The 15,538-nt window shown below is 31.8% G+C and overlaps 2 protein-coding genes across 6 annotated transcripts in view; both read right to left on the reverse strand.

Moving 5' to 3' along the window:
• Window positions 1-4,253, reverse strand: part of LOC132271183 (cell division control protein 2 homolog) — a 32,007-nt gene extending 27,754 nt beyond the window's left edge. The window contains exons 1-2 of one of the 4 annotated variants that reach the window (XR_009469661.1): window positions 3,995-4,253; window positions 1,830-1,964 (exon numbers count right to left, since the gene is read on the reverse strand). The gene's annotated coding sequence lies outside the window, so the exon portion shown is untranslated. Of the gene's footprint in view, window positions 1-1,829; window positions 1,965-3,445 lie in introns of all 4 variants that reach the window. The other 3 variants (XM_059772483.1, XM_059772481.1, XM_059772482.1) reach the window with 3 other exon arrangements.
• Window positions 4,254-8,542: 4,289 nt separating this feature from the next.
• Window positions 8,543-14,855, reverse strand: LOC132271182 (cell division control protein 2 homolog). 2 transcript variants are annotated; one of them, XM_059772480.1, is made up of 10 exons: window positions 14,677-14,855; window positions 14,499-14,540; window positions 13,374-13,402; window positions 13,103-13,287; window positions 11,425-11,551; window positions 10,607-10,771; window positions 9,501-9,661; window positions 9,315-9,402; window positions 9,172-9,225; window positions 8,543-8,847 (listed from the first exon to the last, which is right to left on the reverse strand). In XM_059772480.1, the coding sequence occupies exons 3-10, from the start codon at window positions 13,380-13,382 to the stop codon at window positions 8,761-8,763; spliced, it is 876 nt and encodes a 291-aa protein (XP_059628463.1). In that variant the 5' UTR covers window positions 13,383-13,402; window positions 14,499-14,540; window positions 14,677-14,855; the 3' UTR covers window positions 8,543-8,760. The 2 variants fall into 2 exon arrangements, with proteins under 2 accessions (XP_059628463.1, XP_059628461.1); XM_059772478.1 differs by having other exon boundaries at window positions 10,607-10,786; window positions 14,677-14,851.
• Window positions 14,856-15,538: the final 683 nt, after the last annotated feature.

Raw genomic sequence — 15,538 nt, forward strand, 5'->3', positions numbered from 1 at the left:
AGCCAGAAGCTCATCAATTGATTTGTTAGATTAAATCCAAGATGTTCATAAAGTTAAAAGCTCAACACAGCCAGTGACTCAAAGTCAAGAGTCAACTTACAAATCTGTAAAAACAGTATCAGAATCTGAATTTCATATCCCATATTCTGAGTTTCAAGAATTTTACTCTCAATATATATAACTTATTGTTTCATAAAACTTCTAATATTTTTTCGATGTACAAAGATGGAGATTTAGGTTATGATTTTGCAAACGAGTATGGCATATCCTGTTGAAAGTAAAACATATGTATGCAATTTTTCAAAACTTCATCATCATATGAACAAAATATAACTACCAAAATCAAAACTCAAGCCCTTGTTGGCGTAATCTTTATAGTTCTAAGAAATCATCCTTTTCAGACAAAATTTATATCACAAAACATAAGCCTGAGCTTGATTCATCGTGTTGGTATAAAGATGGTAGTGCCTCGCTATGTTGTTTAAAAATGTATACAGATGAGCAAGACAGTTCACCAAGTGGCTCCTATTATCAATTTATGATAGCTTCCTGTCTCTAACTCAAAAGAGAACAGATACCCAAGCTCAATATTTAGAATTGGCAGATGTAAGGTGGAAATGACTGAAACTATTCTGACTGAACCTGAGAAATAAGCAAGTAAACTTGTCAACTATAATATTAATTTCTTAGATGCTTGTTGAAAAGGCTTTCATAGAAGAATTGGGATCCACCGTCAAAGGACTTTCATACAAGAGATGAAGTCCACCAACATTATGTGTCACAAATTTTTTTCCTGGATTCAAATTAACACATGGCACTGGAGCCTGCCACGTATCCAGAGGGGACTAGTCTCACCCATCTGGTGGAGATGCCCCTCTAGTCATCCAAAAAAAAGGAATAAAGAAAAGAAAATCCACCATTAACATGCATCCATGTTTCATCAATCATACAATGAATATTGACGGCTTCCAACTAATCATAGTTTGTAGATATATATTTCAGCTATATCTGACTAGTGCAGTCGTTTACATAAAATATGCATTCAAGATTATAGTATACTTCTCTGAACTGTTCTTTTGAGTAGATCTCTACCATGATTTGACTTTCAGAAATATTTAGGTTACCAACATTAAACTGTTCTCTAAGCCACAAATTTGCAGAACATATTCATTCTATTGAATGTTTATTAGGCCAACTATATTGTACGGAGCAGAGCATTGGGCATTGAAAAAGAAACAAGAGCAATGGATTCATGTAGCGCAAATGAGGATGCTACGATGGATGATGGGAGTAAATAGAAGAGATAAGATTAGTAATGAATTGAGTAAATAGAAGAGATAAGATTAGTAATGATGATGAGGGTGAACATTAAAAATGTTCTTTAAGCCACAAAGTAGCAGAACATGTTCATCATACTACATTATCCTATTTGTTGCTATTCTCCCTTCACCTTACACAATAATGACTACTGAGTTTATTAGCAAGGAAGAAACAATCTAAATTAAAATGGTTTCAAAAAAACATATTGTACATTCATCTCTGCATTCACTAGAACTGAATGGGGTAGGCATTTTTCTTTCTTTTCTTTTTTGTGTACACATAAGAAGGGAGGAAAGTGTTACCTCATACACAATCTGAATGAGATTATTTTTTTCCTAGGTTAACATTAATTGGAAAAATGAGAAAATTTAGTGCTATAATCAGATATCTCATGGGAGATTTTATTATTTTCCCAAGTTTAATCTTCAATTATTATATTTCATAATTTCAACTTATAATTTGTAGTTTGTTACTCTGTAAACCAACAGAAATATTGGGGGAGTTACTACCTGACAATATTTGCTATGATCCATCTCTCTCAAAAAAGAGATTTCTCTGATTGTTGAACTCGGGACACCATCAGATTCGTCATTAATATCAAACTCTTTGACAGCAACAGTTTCATTTGTCTCACAATTGTGGGCCTTGAAAATCCAAGCAGTCAGACACAAATTCAAAGTCAGATCCTTCAATTAACTCTCTCTCTCTCACACACACACACCACACTATATCACACACTGTGAAAGTGTTGAATATCGAATCTAACACTCAAATTCTGAAATCGTTTTCAGTAAACAAGATCTGAGATTGTTAGGGCAAGAAATCATCATGGTGAGTGAAATCATCAGATTTTCAAACCCTCAAAATATTGAATACAAATTAAAATAATGAATTAAAGAAATCAGAAGAAAAGAAAATCATTCACTCTTAACTACGCGTATCAAAGAGATGTCAGACTCAGAACCTTCCAAGAAATTGAACATGTTGCAGTCAGACATAAATTCAAAGTCAGATCCTTCAATTCTGAAACACGAAGAGAATTTCTTATTTTGAAACTGTTGAATTTCGAATCTACCACTCAAATTCTGAAACCACAATCAGTAAACAAGATCTGAGATTGTTAGGGCAAGAACTAATCGTTGTGCATGGTCAGTGAAATTTTCAAGCCATCTCAATGCTCAATGCTCCCGTTATAACGGTTGTCGTAGACAAACTCAATAAGCGTGATACACTATTGTTGTATTGTTGTAGACAAACTTAAAATTTGAATGGTACACTTCGATTGGCCTTTTAAAACACAATCACTAAATTGGGTTGGTGTTTATGTGTTTATGAAATAAATAAATAAAAGTTTTTGGCGTTTCTCTTATTCAGTAATATTATGAACTATTTTAGCATATAGAGTCTTTCTTTTTTTTAATTAAATAGGACTTTCAAGCTGTTCGTTGTTAGCATTTCAAACATATTTTGGCTCTTTGGAGTATAATGATTGGGTTTACATGGCGTCCCTGACTACCAGCTGTGAGATTTTGATTTTTCTAATGAATTTTCATTATAATAGCAAAAATAAAAACAATAAAAGAGAAATAATAATAATAATAATAATAATAATAATAATAAGATCAACAAAAATACTCTGAATCACCCCGTCAACCAAAAGATTCCAAAGCAAAGCTGCATCAATGATAGATGAACAACATTTTTAAATAAACATATGTATCTACCCCAAGGTAAACTGAGTTTGGCCAAGTGACATACCTACACTGTGTATGAATTAAATGTTAAGCGCAAAAAAATCTCTCTATTATTAATATAGTACGTATAGTTCTTGTGTAATAAAAAAATTCCTTATACTATTAATTTAGTGTAAATAAATCTGTATAATATAAAATGACGATAATACTCTCACTTCTGTTGAATAAATTAATAATTATAAATAAAATATATGTAAAATGACCCTCTTATCCACTTATAAAAAAAGAAAAGAAAGAAAAAAAAAAAAATACTTTATCTTAATTTTTCTTAAAATATCCGCCTCCAAAACCAATATCTCTTTTCTTATCCGGGCATTAGAAGGATCTTGAAAGCAGACACATAGGCGTTAGGAAGGAAGAGAAGGACGAACCGTAGGTGAGAACCAGTTCAAGGCGAAGCCATTGACCTACAAGACATAGATCCCAGGGGTGAGACGGCAATATCAAGATATTTATTTTCTTGATGCTGCACAGCGAGTCCTTCCGAGCCCACCTGCCGTTCTCATCTATTCGACCTCCGGCGAGCAAGGAAGCTCCGGCCAAGCCATCAAACACACTGAAACCTCATATATAACTCTCCTCTCATCTTCATCTCTTTCAATTTTTCTCTCATCTCATCTCATCTCATCTCTTCATGTTATATATATATATATATATATATATATATATATATACACATATATATATAGACCTAGGGTTTGAAGAGCATAAAATTGGGAGTTTTGATTTAAAGTAAAAATTGCATAATTGTTGGGTCGCATTTGCAATTGGGGGTTTGATGTATCAGACCCTTTTTTGGGCAACAATCAAGTCTGTTTCTTCTTCAGTTATGCCCGGTGTGAAGCGAAGACAGGCTTTTCTTTATTAGCAGTACGGAAAAGAGACTAAAATGAATAGGTCGGGTATAAAATCTCGGGCACCTGAACGAGCTTAAAAGCTTACTTCAGTTCCGGTTCTGAACGCAATGGCTGGACGAGACTACTTGGACTTGGCTCTGTTACAAAAAGAATAAATGTAAGCTTGTGACTGGCTTCGGTGATTCTGGAAGAGGAATAGGTCTTCTCAATAGAAGATAAGCGGGCAGATTGGAGGAGGAGGAGGAATGCATATATTAGAAGAGAGAAGAGAGAAGGAAAAGAAATAATAATAATAATAATAATATGGATTATATCCAAAATACATGTGCAGATATGGGTGAGGAGTAAGATGGGAATTAAAAGAATAAAATAAGATTTTTATTTTTATTTTTATTTTTGTAAAAAAGTGATGAGAGGGGTTTATTTAATTTTTTAAAATTTTATGTACTAATATGCATATTTTAAAAAAAAAGGAGGATTTTTCACAGCAACTATTCCACAAGCACTTCAAGAATGTGAAATTTAGTACGTATCCGATTATTCTTAGTACGTTTTTTTATTTTTATTTTTTTAATTATTTATTTTATTCTAATTTTTCTTTAAATTTTTAGAGACAACTGGAATTGCCGCTGTTACTGCGGTTTCAAAAGCAGCCGAAGCACCTTCGCCATTGAGATGAGTATGTGTGTATATATATATATATAAGTTTATTATTTTTTTGAATTTTTTAACTAAAATTAGGTATTAGCTGTGAAGGCCTGTGTAGGTGTGTTGTTGGTGTTACAAGCTTAAATTTTCATGCTTGATGTACTTTAATTATAGGACTGTTATGTGCATGCCTTCATGTGTTTACAAGTTGAGATTTTAACATCTACTTTAACGCTGTATTGTGCCTTACAAACTGAAATTGTGTTCCTTTGATTGTTGATAGTGTTTATTTGCATGAAATTGAAAATTTAAAAATTTTAAGTGTTGGTTGTAGTTTTACCCATTTATATAGGCACATTCCACTTGTTGGGAACTCGGGATGCATTACATTTAAAATATTCTCTTCTAGAATATAATTCTCTTCTAAGAACTCGGGATGCATTACATTTAAAATATTCTCTTCTAGAATATAATTCTCTTCTAAAGAACTTGGGATGTATGACATTTAAAATATTCTCTACTAAAGTATAATTCTCTTCTAAAATACTCTATATAATTCTCTTCTAAAATATACATTTAAAATATTCTATAAATTTCTACCACCTTTTCAAATCCTTCACAAATGCCACAAGTATGCAACAGGTAGTAATAACTTTGAAATTATTTTACATATTATCAATATGGCAAATCTCACCCACTTTTATAACATGTGGATCCTTGGTAATCTCTGAACAAGTATCCATGAACTTTTTCAGATCAACATCCATATACTCAAAAACGAGATACACTTTTTTTCATCCTTGATCTTCAGATGTAGTGAGTCCATCAATTTGTTAGGCTAAACCAAGATGTATAGTTTACAGCTAACACAGCTAGTGACCCAAAGTCAAGAGTCACTTGTAAATCCGTAAAACTCGTATCATAATCTGAGTTTCATATCCTATATTCCGAATTTCAAATTTTTTTACTCTCAATATGTATTACTAATTGTTTCATAAAATTGCTGAAAATTTTTCGGTGTGCAAACATGGAGGTGCAGGTTAGGATTTTGCAAACAAGTATGGTGTTTCCTGTTAAAAGTAAAACATATGTAGGAAATTTTTTCAAAACTTTATCATCATATGAACCAAATAAAAAACCAAAATCAAAACTCAAACCTTTGTTGATGAAATCTTTATAGTTATAAGAAATCATCCTTTTCAAACAAAATTTTTATACAACAAAACATAAGCCTGAGCATTATATCTATGGGATGTTGAAAGTTCTCTTGAAGACAATTTCTTATATCAGAGTAAAAGAGAGAGAGAGTTGTGGAGAGAGAAAGAGTGAGATAATATGTTCGTATATCTATGTGTATATATATGAAGATAAATGTAGAGAGAGAATTTCCGTAACCTCATTTACAGTTGGGCGGCAAACGATCTGAAACGGCCTCGCGCGCCAAAACGTCTTCTCCTGGTGTGTTAATTACAGGGCTAAAAGGATTGGGTTTGAGTTAATTTATCAATAATAATGGAAAATGTTGGGCTTATGCTTTTTTTATTTTTAAATAGACATAATCTGTTGACATTATTTGATTGACATTTGTTGAGAAAATTATAATTAAAAAAAAACTCTTTTTGAATGTTTTTAATATATAATAGTTTTTTGAAAACTGTTTTCTAAGTATTAAATCAAAATTATATAATTCCCTCTAAACAATTACAATATATATATATATATATATATATATATATATATATATAAAATAATTTTTTAAAACTTGAATCAAACAAGCTCATTTTATATATTTGTACGTTCTATGTCTTTATTATTTTTACATTTTGTGTATTCATTTGCACACTATATTGAAAATGCAAATTTTCTTTCTAAATCTTGTTTATAAGTTCTTTATATATAACCATGAAAGTTTTAAATTAAATGAAATGTTATCTTTTTCTAAAACGGAAGGTTGAGGGTTTTGACTCCCTTGTGCTTTTAAATTTATCTTTTAAGAAAATATTATTTATATATACTATAAATAAACAACATATTAAATTATATATTAAATTAATTGACACTGAATTGAGTGATTCCGTTAATCTCCTCGTTTATAATTTAAAATTATATTATTTCAAGAATTTATTCTTTAAAGTAAGTGAAGTTGAAATCAGACAATATTTTCTCTAATTTCTAATCAGACACTGAAATATTTTTTTATTTTTTATTTTTTATTTTTTTTTTGGGTTTCATTATTTTTATTGAAAAAGAGTCATTTTCGTATACTTTCTTTTTCCAATAAGCTATTAAGCTAATATAATTAAAAGTGACAAAAAAAAGTTTAAAGATCTTTTCTTTTTTTTTTTGGACTATTTGACTTGCCTCTACGTCACCAAGAGCCCTACAGCTTAGCCATATTTTCTCTATCTTTCAAAATGGTTAAACCAATTGCTAAGAAGGACTATGCGTTGCGTCTACATAATAGAACTGCAAGTTAGGCAAATCCAATCCAGCCCGATCCTGGCCCAACCTCAACCTGAAATTGGGTTGGGCTTGGCCAGCTCGAAGTTTGGCAAAAAACGAATTATGTCCATAACCCGAACCCAAATATTTGGACAGGTCGGGTGGTTTCACGGGTCTTTTTTTTTTTTTTTTTTTTTTTCAAATATGCTAATTACATTTTCATTTTTCCATTTGTAAACATTAAAAATTTTAAGAAAATTTTATTTTTCAATTCATTAATACTTGTCATTTTTCTTTTAATAAATACCTAGAAGTAGAAATGTAGAACATCCATAAGCATTCCAATTTTTTGTCAATTACAATTGAAAGAATACAAGAATTGTTTCTTTTGGGTAATTAAAAAAATATCTATACAATAATATGCAACTTTATAAATTTTTTATATTGTTTTTGAAACTCTTTTAATTTCATTTGATATTGGAATATCAATAAGAATAAAAAATAAAAAATAAAATAAAAAAGGTTAAAAACTAATCATTATTGTAATATATTAAATAAATTATATATAACTGCTATCGTATTTTATACCACAAATTTTCATTAACATTCGTATTATATCCATATACATATATATGCGCGTTTTTGTGACTTGCATTTTTTATGCTCGATTTTTAAACGTACTTTGTTTTATATATATATAAAAAGTTAATTATACTACCATGCAGCTTTGTTTACTGTACCATATTTAGCTACAATCCAAAGTTAACGGAAATGAATGTTTATCTTTCTTTTTTTTTTAATATTAACAAGATTTTCTATTTTGTCTTTTTATTTTTTCAGTCAATTAACAAGAATTTATTTCCTTTTTTTACTTAATTTTTCCTAAAATAACTGGAATAATTGGAAAAAGGCTTCCACGAAACAACGCAATGTTTGAGAGCTCGTTTAATTAATTTAATTCAACTAAAAATTACCAAAATTTGTTTGGTCCACAAATTTTGAAAACTCAATTAAGCAATATTACGGTATAATATATATATATATATATATATATATATATATATATATATATATATAAACAAACATATATTGTGTTATTGAGATATGATTTGAAAATTTAAAACCAAACAGGCCTTCAAACTTCACAAATAAACTTTCATTTGAGAAGCAGGTTTTTTTTTTTTTTTTTAATAAAACCCGACCCGATTTGAGTCCAATTACTGAATTTAAAAAGCCCAAGTTCTAAAATTTTTGGGCTATATTCGGATTGGCCTGGATTAGCCCGCCCAAATTGCACCCCTACTAGTACATAGTATAAGAAAGTTGAATTTTAGAATGTTACATATTTGTGTAGAACAAATGGTTAATTGACATAATTGTACTCATTGTCTAAATTTTTTTTTTAGATCATATAAGTACTCACACACACATTGTCCAGGGGAGGTTATTCCATTGGGCTAACCGCCTATTGGTACACTGAGTGCATTTTCTGCTGAGAGGGAAACCAAAGAGACATTGACGAGAAAAACTAAAAAATGTGTTATTGAAATGCTTCTCTGCCTCACTAAATTGATATCAAACACCACCAACAAATGGTTAGTTCTACAACCTGAAAGTTCACCATTCTTTCATTTAAACAGTAAACAAACAAAAGATGCAACTACACAATTCTTCTCCAACACTAAACTACAAATTGCTGTAATGTTGGTATAATAGAAAGATGTAGGTCTGTAGATGAATCAAGGTCCCCCAAGACCAGCAAAGTACGGGTGATTCAGTGCATCAAAAGCTGTAATTCTTTCTCTTGGGTTGTAGCGAAGCATTTTCTGCGTATCAAAAGCCATGGTATGAGTATTAAGAGTTAAAATTTTGTAGCTGAAACCATAAAGCTACTTTTTTTTTTTTTTTTTTCTTGGACAAAACATGCTTTAAAATCATATTTTTTATATATTTAAGGAACTATTTACCCAATTGTCATAATTAGATAAGCCGGTTATGGGAAATTGGTTAAAAGAAAAGAGTGTTAAGCTTCCTCTGAGATGCTATACTAAATTACTAGTCAATAATTTGCAGCCAAATGAATTCTTGGCTCCTCATGACAGAGCCGAGGCCTTCTAATTTCCACTTAATTATAATGAGGAGAAACTTACAGAAAGAAGATCAACTCCAGCTGGTTCAAGATCGGGAACTACTTCTGCCAGATTCTGCATCCAGAAGAAAAAGAAAAAAAAGTAAATATATTTCTAAGATTCCAAAGCAGGAAAAATAAAACCACAACCAGAACCTATACTACCTTAGGAGGACTATTCTCGGCAATACCCAAAAATTGACAATGTTCAGTCACTTCAGGCCAGATTTGTTTATCTGGTATGCCCAATAAGCTTCATAAGAACAAAGATGTAGTTAGTATAGCACCATCACAAGACATTAAGATACGAATAATCAGTGGCTCTATGAAGTGTCCAAAATAATACGCCACCTGAAAATTTTGTCTATAAGTCCAAATTCATCTGAAGCACAAAAGAGAGGCTCGTGGTTACACATCTCAGCAAATATGCATCCCACAGACCACATATCAACTTCAGTGGAATATTTCAAGTAATTGAAGAGTTCAGGTGCCATGTAAGCTGGAGTTGCTATCTGAAGTGAAACGCCAACAATATGAGAACATAGACAGCAATTGCTCGTGGAAGATTCAGAATGAAATGAAAATAAAGGTACTGAATGTGGTGTTAAAACCTGCCAAGACATTGATCTTGCCATTAAATCAGAACAGGGTATATTAAGAAATTGTTTTGAAATTTTGGTAAGGTGTAGGCCTCTTTGGATGCCCCTTCTTGAATTGAATGGTTCCATTTACGGTTTATATTACTAGTAGTATTTTAGGTCAGAAGTCCATCACCCAGAATGTATAAAATTGAGAAATAATGTATAAAATCATGATTTTTCTGCTTCAAAGGAAACCTAGAAAAGGCCATGGTGAGGAGAAGAAATATGGTTGCACTAAAAATAACTTCGAGCCTTTAGCTCAAGTGTACTCACCTCCTCCTCCCACTTGGGAGGTTGAGGGTTCAAATCTTCATAGAGGCAATAGTGGTTGTTTGTTTAATCTAGAGAGAGAGAGAGAGAGAGAGAGAGAGAGAGAAATTTACAACAAAATTTTATGTAATATCTAATAGGTCTGATTAAAATTCAAGAGACGTCAGACAAGCCCCATAGCAAGTAACACCACAATTTGCCAAAAAATATGTAGCCCAAGAAAACCCATTCTTGATTTCCCAATTCTAAAAGCGGCAAGTAATATGAATTCATTTCCAAGTACAGAGGTTAAAGACAACATGCATACCAAGTGTCACTAAAATGCTTGTATTAAAAAAAATATAGAAGTAATGCAATTTTTATTGAAATTTATCAGGTGAGAGTTTCTAATAGAATAAATTATAAAAGAAAATACTGAAACATTATCTGAGGTGCAACCTACAAATGATTCAGTTTCTAACCCACAAAGCTGATAGTGGTAAGCTCAGACTAAAAGTTCAAAAAATCCAAGAGAAGGCTGAGACAGTGAAAGGTGAATATTGGTACCTCGTCGCCTTCAGTATATTTATTGAGAGGAACACCAACTGGCCTGGCTGATCCAAAGTCTGCAAGCTTCAGGATTTTTTCACTGGAGTTTATCAGCAAATTCTGTGGTTTAAGATCTCGGTGCACAATTTTGTAAGAATGACAATAGGCAAGACCACTGAGTATCTGATGCAGAAACCTCTGCAGAAAGTAAATCATAAAATTAGCTGTTGGTATCCCTTGTTATCATCATTATCACCTTCACAGGGAAAACTAGGTAAATTTTAGTACTTAATAGGGCATTAAGATGCTACATGAAAAATTATATCATCTCATATGTTATGCATGGCATATGAAATATTCTTTTCCTTTTGTTGTTACTGTTGAACTAGTCTATCAGTACTTGTTATACTTTTTCTTTTTATTTTTTATTTTTGAAGAGGGGGGGGGGGGGGGGGGGGGGGGGGGGGGGGGGTTAGAATGTCACCAACAGTTCTTGTTCCACATACGTTGTACTCATTTCTGTTTCCCATCAGTAATATGTGTTAAAATGCTTTGGAAATAAACATCAATTAAGTACATCCAAACACCCTAGAAAAAGGAAAAATGCTAAGTACATGTGCTTACATAATTCACAATAACTACAAATAGTGAGGTCAATATGAGTCGAGATACAAACAACATTACACTCACCCAGGAATCATTAGCTAAAATAATTCAGATGGTTGATAAATTTTATCTTGTTCATTGGAGCAACTAAGCTTATAAGCTACAGAGTAGAAGAGTAGTAATAACTTTGAAATCATTTACATATTAACAACAAGGAAAATGTCACCCACTTTTATCAAATGTGGATCCTTGGCAGTCTCTGAACGAGTATCCATGAAATCCTTCAGATCAACATCCATATACTCGAAAACAAGAAACACTTTATTCGTTCCACTCTCTACAGCTACATCTAACAACCTGTAAGCCATAAGTCCATCAATTGATTTCTTAGGCTAAACCAAGATGTACATAAACTTAATCGGTAAACACAGCCAGTGACTCAAAGTCAATAGTCAACTTACAAATCCGTAAAACCAATATCATAATCTGAGTTAGAAGGATTTTTCTCTCAATATATATTACTTATTGTTTCGTAAAATTGCTAATATTTTTTCAGTGTGCAAACATGGAGGTGCAGGTTATGATTTTGCAAATGCGTAAGGTGTTTACTGCTGAAAGTAAAACATATGTAGGAAATTATTTCAAAACTTCATCATATGAACAAAATTTGACTACCAAAATCAAAACTCAAAACCTAGTTGATGAAATACTTATAGTTATAGGAAATCATCAATTTTCAAACTAAATTTTATATCACAAAACATAAGCCTGAGCAGTGTTATTCATCGTGTTAGTATAAAGATGCTAGTGCCTCATTATGTTGTTTAGAAATGTATACATATGAGCAAGCAGTTCACCAAGTGGCACCTATTATCAATTTATGATGGCTTCCTGTCTGTAACTCAAAAGAGAATGGATACCCAAGCTCAATATTGAGACTTGACAGATGTAAGGTGGAGATGACTGAAACTATCAGACCTGAGAGATAGGCAAGTAAATTTGTCACCTACAATATTAAATTTTAAAATTTGTTGACAAGGCCTTCATACAAGAGATTAAGTCCACCATCAATACATGTCACAAAAAAAATTCCTAGATTAAAATTAACACGTGGTATTGAAGCTTGCCATGCATTCGTAGGGGGCTAGTCTCATCCAAATGGTGGAGACACCCCACTCTAGTCACCAAAAAAGAAAGAAATGAAAGAAACTTCACCATCAATACGCATCCATGTTTTATCTTAAATTTGTTGAAAAGGCCTTCATACAAGAGTTGCGTCCACTGTCAAAGGAAAGGATTTCATACAAGAGATGAAGTCCACATCAATACGTGTCACAAAAAAAATTCCTAGATTAAAATTAACATATGCTATTGGAGCTTGCCATGCATCCGTAGGGAGCTAGTCTCACCCAAATGGTGGAGACACCCCACTCTAGTCACCAAAAAAGAAAGAAATAAAAAAGAAACTTCACCATCAATACACATCCATGTTCAATCAATCGTACCACGAAAATTGGCTGCTTCCTCTTAATCATATCTTCTTGATATATATTTCAGTAATATTTAACACTATAATATACTTTTCTAAACTGTTCTCTTGAATGGATCTCTATCATGATTTAACTTTTGGAAAACTATAAGTTGCCAACATTAAAATGTTCTTTAAGCCACATAAGAAGAGAGGTCAGGGTTACCTTATACACAATCTGAATGCGACTAAATTTAATTTTCTTTTCCTAGGTTAAAGTTAATTTGGAAAATGAGAGCAGTGAGAGTTGTGATCAGATACCTCATGGCAGGTTTTATTATTTTTCCAAGTTTAATCTCCAGTTATTATATTTCATATTTTCATCTTATAATTTGTAATTTTTAACTGTAAACCAACAGAAATATTGGGGGAATTACTACCTGACAATATTGCTATGCTTCATCTCTCTCAGCAAAGAGATTTCTCTAATTATTGAACCCGCCACGCCTTCAAATTTGTCAAAAACATGAAGCCCTTTTAAAGCAACAGTTTCATTTGTCTCACGGTTGTAGGCCTTGTAAACTGACGCAAAGGTTCCGACTCCAATATTCTCAAGTATCTCGTACTGTCAATTCATCATCATTGTGAGATTTTAGAAGCAAAAACTAATGGAACAATTTCAGATAATACACACTAAATCATATCTTTTACCTTCTCCATACTTATCAGATCTCACTGCCCTGTCATAGAAATAAAATACAAAGACAATGATTTAGATTTTACAAATATGAAAACATATTTAAAAAAATTAAAAATCATAATCTGTATTCTGTAGAGTAATTGTCCTATGACTATGTTTGAATTGTTTATGGAGGTCAGTTTCTTGGCAACAGTAACTAAAGCAAGAACATACATACATCTCATTCAATGCTTTGTTCAACTGCAATTAATTTCCCTCTACTCCATGGCTTCTACCTGACTCAATTCGACAGATCCTTATGCCTCTTCGGCCCAGCTACAGCCCTAAATGGATCATGTTTTTGTTCCATCAAGGACCAGCAGCAGAGACCATCTAGTCCTCTATATTTTAATTATAAAGATGAAACTAATAAATGATTGTATAGATGATGAACAAACACATTTGTGTTTAATGTTGTTTATGATAAATTCTTAATGCAGGTATACCATGTATTGTAAGAGCCATTTTCAACGAATACTGGAACTAAGAATCAAAGTAAATTGTAAAGATTATTTTGCCCCTTCATTGTAAACTGTAAAGAAAGGTCTAGATATAAACTCAGGATAAGAACCATGCTGATCTAATGTGAAATGCAGTTTTCTACGCTATATCCTAGCATGAACAAAAAGCTATGTTTGGGAGTACCGACTAGACGCCGATTCGTGCTCCCAAATGCAACACAAGGCACATTTGGGCTTAAAGACTCATATCAAACAGATATCAAGAAACTGAAAAGAAATCAAACATGTCACAGTCACACATAAATTGATAGTTAGATCCTTCAATTAACTCCCTCACGCGCGCGCGCGCACAAACACACGCACACACACACTATATCACACACTCTGAAAATGACATCTTAAAACACGAAGAAAGTTACTAATTTTGACACTGTTGAATATCGAATCTAACACCCAAAACTCTGAAATCAGAATCAGTAAACAAGATATGAAATTGTAGGGCAAGAAATCATCGTCGTATGCGGTCAGTGAAATCATCAGATTTCAAACCCTAAAAATCTTGAATTACAAATTAAAACAACGAAGCAAAGAAAACAGAAGAAGAGAAAATGAATTTCTAAAGTGATGATGACTTACTGAAAGAGAATTATCTGATTCGCAGATGGTATGTTGAAAATTCTGTTGAAAACAATTTCTTATATCAGAGAGAAAGAGAGAGAGTTGTGGAGAGAGAAAGAGTGAGATAATATGTTCGTATATCTATGTGTATATATGAAGATAGATGTAGAAGGAGAATTTCCGTAATCTCATTTACAGTTGGGCGGCAAACGATCTGAAACGGCCTCGCGCGCCAAAACATCTTCTCCAGGTGTGTTAATTACAGGGCTAAAAAGATTGGGTTTGGGTTAATATATCAATAATAATGGAAAATGTTGGGCTCATGCTCTTCTTCGTTTTTTTTTTTCTTTTTTTCTTTTTTTTTAGACATAATCTGTTTGACATTATTTGATTGACATTTGTTGAGAAAATTATAATTAAAAAAAAAAAAACTCTTTTTGTATTTTTTTAATACATAATAGTTCTTTGAAAACAATTTCATATTTTTTAAATTTTTTAAAATTGTTTTCTAAGTGTTAAATCAAAACTGTATAGTTATCTATAACCAATTACAATATATATATATTTAAAATTATTTTTTGAAAACAGAATCAAACAAGCTCATTTTATATATTTGTACGTTCTGTCTTTATTATTTTTACATTTTATGTATTCATTTGCAGCTATATCGAAAATGCAAATTTTCTTTCTAAATCTTGTTTGTAAGTTCTTTTATATATAACCATGAAAGTTTTAAATTAAACGGAATGTCATCTTTCTCTTAAAAGAAAGGTTGAGGGTTTAGACTCCGAAATGTGCCAAAAAATGAATTATGTTTATAATGTGAGCCGTACGTAGCGGTATATATATTAGAAAGTTTTGTTTGTTTTAAAATAGATCTGCATCTTTACCAACTTTACTTATTTTAGCAATTAAACAATTAATCACACGCAGATAAAATAAAGCAAAGTATAAAGTTAGAGATGACACCAAGATTTTAACGAGTAAGCCTCAGTTGATAAAATATGTCAACTGTTATAGGAAAAATCTCGTGGACTGTGCAGTCCAAAGTAAACCAA

This window comes from Cornus florida, unplaced genomic scaffold (assembly GCF_030987335.1).
Source record: "Cornus florida cultivar Cherokee Brave unplaced genomic scaffold, ASM3098733v1 CherokeeBrave_3.0.0_Hap2_Chr08, whole genome shotgun sequence".
In the NCBI taxonomy this organism is placed as follows: domain Eukaryota; kingdom Viridiplantae; phylum Streptophyta; class Magnoliopsida; order Cornales; family Cornaceae; genus Cornus; species Cornus florida.